The 9213-nt window shown below is 37.5% G+C and overlaps 1 protein-coding gene across 1 annotated transcript; it reads left to right on the plus strand.

The window, feature by feature from the left end:
- The first annotated feature begins 7883 nt into the window (after window positions 1-7883).
- On the plus strand, window positions 7884-8831 carry LOC114703445 (olfactory receptor 5B3-like). Its single transcript, XM_028884294.1, has one exon. The coding sequence runs from the start codon at window positions 7887-7889 to the stop codon at window positions 8829-8831; it is 945 nt and encodes a 314-aa protein (XP_028740127.1). The 5' UTR covers window positions 7884-7886.
- Window positions 8832-9213: the final 382 nt, after the last annotated feature.

A 9213-nucleotide genomic window follows, 5' to 3' on the forward strand; every position in this document is an offset into this window, starting at 1 on the left:
GTTCAATATAGGTCTTACTATCTTTCCTAATCCCATGAACTTTTAGCAAAAAATGAATCTGTGAAGATTGTGAGAGGACTCAGTGGGTAAAGTACTTGCTGTAGAAACATAAGGTCATTAATTTAAAGCCTAATCATCTATGTGAAATGTGACCAATGTGCCTGGTGTCTGTAATCCTGACACTGGGACAGTCCAAACCATAGTGACTGTCACCTTAACACAGAATCTACTATAGCCAAGGCATGGAGAAGGGTGACTGCTATATGCTTCTGTAAGGAATACAGATTAACATAAGCACGATAGATAATTATAAGGAGCATGCCATACCCTGGTACTGAGTAAAAATAAAAAAGAAATAAAATCAATTTGGACAACAACAAGCGATCCTTGCAGTGGTAATCACAATATACAAGAAATAGAAAGAAATCATAAATGTTCCCAGGTGATTGTGGAATAAAGATAATATAGTGTTCAAATGGTTTGTATATAATATGTACTAATGATCCATACAAATATTTTATTATTTATAACAACAAGAATGTGACTGGAGATCACTAAGCTTTCATCAGGGATGGAGACATGATGGAATAGAGGAGTGTTAGCTAAATGAAGGGTGTATGAAACATCAGGTGAAAACCTGCTTCTTTTTTGTTTCAATTCTTTTCTTCTTTTTTCTTTTTGAGATTATAATATAATTATGTCATTTATCCCTCCTATTTCCTCCTTCCAAATTCTTCAGTATGCTCTTCTCTGCTCTCCTATAAATTCATAGCCCATCTTTTCACTAATGGATATTGCATGCACACATGTACACATATATGCATATATTCCTAAATATACTGGTTCAGTATAATGTTGCTTTTGTGTATGTTTTCAGGGCTGATGTCTTGATACTGGATATCTAATTGATATGCTCTTCTTTTCCTTTGGGAAAACTGCTTATGCTCCCAGCTTTTCTCAGTTACCTATAGTTCTTTGTGAAGGCTTGAGGCATTATGGGCTTTTCCTTTCCACATTGGCACGTCTATTTGGTGTCATCCTTTTTTAGCTTATGTTTGGCCAGTCATGTAGGTGATACATCATGGATGTAGTTTTTGATGTTACTAGGAGACAGAATCTCATAGCAAACTCCCTCATTCTCTGACTCTTAACAATCATTCTATATTCTCTTCAGCAATGTTTTACAAGACTTATGTGCATGAATGTTTTGTAGATGTATCTATTGGGAAAGGGCTTCACAACTCTGCATTTTGTTATTATTATTATATTTTTTTTTGGTTTTTCATGGGAGGATAGTGAAGGGGAATAGAATAGCAGGATGCAAGTGAATTCATCTGGAAAATGGTAAAAGGGAAGGCTGTTTAGGGAGAAGATGGAGATAAATACAGAAGAAAGAGGGAAGTGTATAAAATAACAATTAGGAAGTCTAAAAAAGTGACAAGGAATCATAATATTTATCTAAACAAACCTTATAATACACATAATGATGTGTATAAATATACATTTATATTTAAAAAAAAACTTTTATCATATGGACTGACAATGATTCCTCCAGCAAAAACAATACCAGACATGAAATGCTTTTATCTGAGTTGCTGGATAGGGATATCCAAGAGACTCCCAAACCATACAGCTTGTTGTTGTTGCATCTCATTGCCCCCTAGAGGTGAAAGGAGAGGAACAGTGCTGAAGACTCCATGCACTTCAGAAACAGAGCCCATAAACTCCTGAGCTGAAACTGACATGAATGTCCTCCCAGACTAGTTTCATCACACCAGAAGGCACAATGCAAGCTTCCAAAGGATGTAGACAACCAATAATCCTACCCGGATATGATGTCTATGACCCACATAAAACACCAATATTGCATAGTAACCATAAGGGTGCAATGCAATATTGGTAAGAATACCTTGGCAGTAACCAACAGTTCTCTAATTTTGAGACCCAGTCAACAAGAGGGATACCATTCCTCATTCTGGAAAGCTAGATAACCACTTAGTGCTAGTTTAATTATGGTTATTGTAAGAAAATCTATAACCTCTAATTCAGTAAACCAACACAATCCCTAACAATGATATGTAAATATTTGTCAGGCCCACAGGTAAGTGTAGAAACACACTTTTTTTCTAACCCAATGAAAACATATAGGCTAAAAGTAAGATGTTTAAGAGGGTAGATATCCTGTGTTACTAAATAGTGTGGCTCCTAAAAACTGTTGAGTTATAAAAACCCCAGTGATAGTTGTAGAATATTGCCTTATGAATTGTTGATCAGGGAGCTGTGGAGGCCCTTAAAACAATACACTCTTGGCATTCCTCCTCATAACTCAGTGTAAATATTTGATAAGATACCTTATAGCTTATAGCTGAAGGCAGCATTTACATTTGCTGCAATATATGAAGAAATTAGCCTGGAACTGAGCTTCTAGAAAGTGCCAGAAGGTTTTACACAGGTGGTTGAGTGAAAGAAGCCTTCAATTGTCTTCCACAGCTGTGAACCCTATGAACAACAGTGCCAACCTCCCAGGCAAGATGCATTGGTGTAAACATAGATTGGCTGTTATGGGGGTAACTAACAGTCCTCTCAATTTGAAGCTTAGTCTATAAAGGGAATTTATGGATGATACTAACAGTAAAAAGGAAAAGAAAAAAATGACTGAGGGGGTCTTATGCCCTGTGGTTGGTGTAACACTAATTTTAAATGGTTTTATTAATAATAATAATAATTAAAAAATCCATGCTGTGGGATGTTCTGTATGTTAAATGTATTGCTCTGATTGGTTAATAAATAAAATGCTGCCGGGCGTTGGTGGCGCACACCTTTAATCCCAGCACTCGGGAGGCAGAGGCAGGCGGATCTCTGTGAGTTCGAGGCCAGACTGGGCTACGAAGTGAGTTCCAGGAAAGGCACAAAGCTACACAGAGAAACCCTGTCTCGAAAAACCACAAATAAAATAAAATAAAATAAAATAAAATAAAATAAAATAAAATGCTGATTTGGCTAGTAGCCAGGCAGGAGGTATAGGCAGGACAAGCAGAGAAGAGAATTCTTGGAACAGGAAGGCTGAGTCAGGAGATGCTGCCAACCGCCAGGATGAGAAGCAGATGTTAAGATACCGTTAAGCCACATGGCAACTTATAGATTAATAGAAATGAGTTGATTTAAGATATAAGAACAGTTAGCAAGAAGCCTGCCATGGCCATACAGTTTGTAAGCAATATAAGTTTCTGTGTGTTTATTCAGTTGGGTCTGAGCGGCTGTGGGACTGGAACGTGAGAGAGATTTGTCCTGACTGTGGGACAGGCAGGACTGGAGAAAACTTCAGCTACAAACTCGGGATCAGTTATTGGAGTGAATGCTGAAAGATCAGAGAGGCAGAACAAACCACAGCCAACCTCACCTTGACAACTCCTCAGCCAATTCTGTTTCCATGAATCCACAAACTCAAAGCCTCTGGGTCCTCACTGGAATGGATCTCAGCTGATCTGCTCAACAGCCTCCTGGTCCTCACACCTTATATACCTTTCTGCTTCCTGCCATCACTTCCTGGGATTAAAGGCATGTGTCCTTTCCAAGCAAAGACATGAAATCTTAAGTGCTGGAATTAAAGGTGTGTGCCACCATGCCTGGCTCTGTTCCTAGTGTGGCCTTGAACTCACAGAGCTACAGGTGATCTCTGCCTCCTGAGTGATAGGATTAAAGGTGTGTGTGCCACCACTGTCTGGCCTCTATGTCTAATTTAGTGGCTGTTCTGTTCTCTGACTCCCAGATAAGTTTATTAGGGTACACAGTATATCAACCACAGGTGGGGATGAGGTCAGTGGGCTACTAATGTTCTTTTGCTAAACTGATATGGTGCAAATAAATTTCTAAATATTTATGTTTACATCAGTAGAAAAATACTACACTTCAGCCTTAATCATAGAAAAATGCTACCTCAGCATTAATTAAAGATGCTTCTTTTTTGCTATGAATGGTGGTGAATAAGGAGACTCTTGGCTGCTCAAGTTGCTAAGAACAAATGATGTTGGGTTTTCAACTCTCAGGAAGGCATTTATGTCACTCATTCAGAGGCTCAGAGAACATCACAGAGGAGGAGGCAGGAAGTATGTGAGTACCAGAAAATATGGAGAAGAGCTGCAAAACGTCTTCAGAGTATGACACAACAATTCAAATTATGATCTTATCGCAGCTGCCACTTCCTGAACTTTCTTGCACTGAACTGGGCCTATCAAAGTCAATATGGACAGAGAAGGGGCTCATAGAACTGTATGTACACTTCCCTAACTATTGGCTGGATTCTAGAGGAGAGACAATCTTGTTCTTCAGTTGAGAACCCACTGGTGTCCACCAAGCACCAATGGATAGTTCCATTTCTAAGGCCGCTTACATAGTTCTTGTTAAACTCAATGAATCTCCAAAGTCATGAGCATGAGAAGGGACCTTTTGGGGGGGAGCAGAAGGTGAAGAAAGACAAGCTAGGATGGGATGAGTGTAATAAGAATGTATAATATACATTTTTAGAATAAATTTAATAAAATATAAAAAACAGAAAAGAAAATTAGTGACTCCTCACTAGTTTACATAATTTTATTTATCAGTTATAAACTTTAATTTAAAAAATATAACACCCCTTTTTTTTCCCTGCAGGCAGGTTAATTGTCTCTTCTCTAGGAAAACTGGATGAGAATTCTTCAAGTATTCTCACAGGGGAAATCTCCAGAGCTCATCCAACCTGTATAATTCTCTCAAGTTCCCCTTACGTTGGCCTCTAAATCCCAACCTGACTCCAAATCACATTGTTTAGAAAGGACATCCTGCAGGGCATGATTCATTGGACATCATTAATCATCTGAGTGATATTCATTGTGAATACCAAAATGCCTTCTACTTACCTGACGACTTGCTGTGAACTTTTAGCCAGTATCAAAGAGATTTCCAAATATAAAGAATACAATGATGGATTTCTCTACTATCAGTGTATATTGATTGTGCAAAATAATGAGCATTAAAACATTTTCTATATGTATATAATGTATGCTGCCCATATTCACTGCTAAATGATTGATTTTTGAATTATACCTTCTTTTAAAGATAGCTATCTGCTCTTCATTATTTACAGAAATGTTGAGTTGTGTAAGAAAAGGAATTGTATCATATCTATTTTACCAGTAAGGAGGAGGTAAGTGATTCTTCTCAGGGCAACAAAATCTAAGCAATTCCTGTTGATTAGAAATTTGATCCATGCTTATGTTTTTTCCTGCCATTTTTCATCATATTAAAGAAGTTGGGGCCCCTATAGTAGGATTTTGGCAATATTCTATAGGAGATTTTATGACTCCAATATTATTCTGTATTGAGTGTTCTTTTGAGTCTCTCAGAATATTTTGCTTCTACATCATGTTTGCACTTAAATGAGAAGTAAAATTCATAAAACAACCATAGGTTGTCTGTATCTGATATGAGTCATATGAAAACAAAATGAGATGTTCAAAATTACATTTTTAAAAAAACATTGAGGTGAGAGTAGGCCATAAGTGCCATAATGTATATAATGGAGACTTTATTAGTCTGTTTTATAAATCATGCTTATTTCGTTCACTAAACAAAGACACATACAGGCGGTCTGATTCATGCTTTTATGTTACATGTAGCCTTTCATCTCATTGGGAGTTATAACAGATAAAAATGAGAAAGGTGGAATGGGATTTTGCTAAGCTGAAAAAGGTCATAATGAATTATAAATTAATAAATTCCTAATTTCACATTAAAGCTATTTTAATCTTATGCTTACTCATGGGAAATTGCTTAAGTTTTTGCATCTGAATCCTATCTTATAGTTCCTGTGTAACTTCTCAAATTCTCAGTTTCCTTACCAATGTATAATAGCACTATCTAACACACACACACACACACACACACACACACACACAAACACACACACACACACACAATTATAAACTCTTTCATTATTGTTTGTAGCAAATGCTGAAAGTGATCATTTGTGTTAAAGTTGGGAACCATGACATCTTTGAGGGCAGGCTTGTAGTTGAACTTGCCAAAGATTGATGAGTAAGATGATAGACAGCAGTAGCTAATTTTAGGTGGATATCCTACCAGAGTTTTCAGAGTAGAAAAAATATTTCAAATAATATTGTTACTGTACAAGAACAGATTCAAATAACTTTAAAAAATATGAAGCTTTGGAATAAACAGATCTGTGGTAAAGACAGTTAACCACTGACCTGTGATTAGCCTGTTTCACAACACTAACAAGACAAAGAATGGATTTTTAGAAGTCATGGCTTTTACTAAACTGAAATTCAGACTTCAAGAAAAAAAATTAACAATAGTCTATATGAAAATGTAGAAAGACAATGTTATTTGTTGAGTAAAAACAGAGATTGAGCATAGATGTTGAGCATACATATGATCACTGGCTGGAACTGGGGGAAAAGACAAAATGGAGAGAAAAGCTTCAAGACTGACATGCAAGTGAAGCCCTGCACTTTAGTATTCACCTTGGTCTAACCAATGTGAAGTCCCTGGACCCAGCCTAACACTAGTGTGATGGCAGTTGTCAGGCTGTGCCCAGCAGCCAGCATAGTCCTCTCATATGCACTTTGTTTACTGAATTCCACTTGGGTTTTGTGACTGTCTTTATTCTGTGGATGGAAAAATGATTTTTGGGAGATGAGGCTGCAGTGACTCCTACCTGGTCAGCAATTGCTCCAATATTGTCCTTTTCTAGTAGTGTAAATCCTGTCTCTGTCAAATCACTGTACTCACTCACTCACTCACTCACTCACTCACTCACTCACTCACTCAGAAAATTGTATTTTCAGGTTGAACTCATTCCCATAACTCCACTATCTCTCAAAAACTACTGTGCTCAAGAGTTGAACACCTCAATCAATTCAGAGGCTGATGATTTAACTACGAATTTTCAACATGTATGGATGTTGGTGATGGTGAAAATCTGTCTGAGATGGTGAAGATGAGACATCATCATGAAATTAAGAACTTCTTTTGTTTGTTTGAATTTTGTTACGAAACTATTTTATGTATTCCAGGCTTGTGTAATTAAGAAATTTTAAATTCATTAAGGACAATTTTGCTTTTAAGAGAAGAATCATTTTCATCTGGATTTTTGCTTTTTGTATTTGCAATGAGAAGAAACAGTGTTGTGAAAAATATGAAATTAGTGCTTGATCAGTCACATTATTTGTTCACTGTGAAAACATAAATACTGAGTTTCATGAATGGTGACAAAATTACAATTATAAATTCAGGTGATTAGTTTGATATAAATTCACTTAAAACTGACAATTAACAGACACTTAGAAACATTGAAAGGTTGGCATGAGTCCAAAGCAGATAGTGCCCATTAATAGTTTAGAAACAAGAATAAATTACTTAACCTCTTGTACCTTGTAATTTACATAAAAGTGGCAACCAATCAAATATGTTCCTCAGAAGAGGCAGTAAACACACTTCAAAAATGCCCATAACAGTGCTTATGCAATGTGAGCAATATGGAAGTATCAACCGTTCTGAGTTCAGGAGAGATTATATGGGAAAAGATTCAGCCAAACAAGTAATTTCTATTAAATTATCAAATTGTTAACATCTGTGTTTATAAAGAAAGTGTTAAAATTCTGTATGTTATCTATTAGGATTCCTCACTTCATAGAGTAGATAACACTATATAATTAATAAACTTAGCTTGATTCTGAAGCCCAGGCTTTTTTTGAAGAAGCTCAAGGCACAAGTCATACCTCAGTGGTTTCTACACATAATTTACATGTTTTATAATATTTTCTTTTGTTGTCTTTTCCCTCTTGTTCTTATGGCCACAGAGCATCCACTGATCTCAAATTACCTGAATGGAGAACAGGACTGAAGTGTCACACTTCGTCTTGCTGGGACTCACCAATGACCCAGATCTGCAGCTTCCTCTCTTCATCACCTTCCTCCTCATCTACACCATCACCCTGATGGGGAACCTGGGGATGATCCTGCTGATTTTCCTGGACTCTCGGCTTCACACTCCCATGTACTTTTTCCTAGGTAACCTATCTCTGGTGGATTTTTGTTATTCTTCTGCTGTTACTCCAACAGTGATGGCTGGACTTCTTATAGGAAACAAGGTCATGTCCTACAATGACTGTGCCACACAGATGTTCTGTTTCACTGCCTTTGCCAGTGTGGAAAACTACCTGTTAGCCTCAATGGCATATGATCGCTATGCAGCAGTGTGTAAGCCTCTACACTATGCCACCACCATGACTACAAGTGTGTGTGCATGGCTGGTCATAGGCTGCTATGTCCTAGGATTCCTAAATGCTTCCATCTACACTGGAGATGCATTCAGTCTCTCCTTCTGTGAGTCCAATGTGGTCCATCATTTTTTTTGTGATATTCCTGCACTCATGGTTCTTTCTTGCTCTGATAGGCATATTAATGAGCTGCTTCTTGTTTATGTAGTGAGCTTTAATATCTTTTTTTCTATAATAGTCATATGGATATCTTACATATTCATTTTTATTACCATCCTACGAATGCGCACGGCTGCAGGACATCGCAAGGCTGTATCCACCTGCGCCTCCCATTTCACTGCAGTCTCTATTTTCTATGGGACTGTCATCTTCATGTATTTACAGCCCAGCTCCAGTCACTCCATGGACACAGACAAAATTGCATCTGTGTTCTACACAATGGTTATTCCCATGCTGAACCCTGTGGTCTACAGTCTGAGGAACAAGGAGGTCAAGGGTGCATTACTAAAGATAAAGAGTACATTCACTTTCTGGAGAGAAAGCAATCTTTAGGAATTTTTCATATCTGCACTACTTGGGATGCCCAATCATGGATTTATTCTTTTCAGATCTTCTCTGTGTATTGAATTTCATTTGTAGTTCACACCAAAGTTCTCAATGTGATTTATTTGTATATGCAATGACTGATGTCTGCTAAAACAGGACATGATATACCTAGAAATACATAGCTAAATTAGAATAGCTGATGTGGGATAATGCTGTTGTACACTGGTTTAATACAACACTGATTGGTCAGTAGCCAGGCAGGAAGTATAGGTGGGGTGAGCTGACTAAAGGAATGCTGGGAAGAGGAAAAGGCTGAATTAGGAGATGCCAGCCTGCCTTCCAGGGAGCAGCATGTAATGGCACACAGGTAAAGTTATGGAACATGCGG

This window comes from Peromyscus leucopus, chromosome 1 (assembly GCF_004664715.2).
Source record: "Peromyscus leucopus breed LL Stock chromosome 1, UCI_PerLeu_2.1, whole genome shotgun sequence".
NCBI lineage: Eukaryota > Metazoa > Chordata > Mammalia > Rodentia > Cricetidae > Peromyscus > Peromyscus leucopus.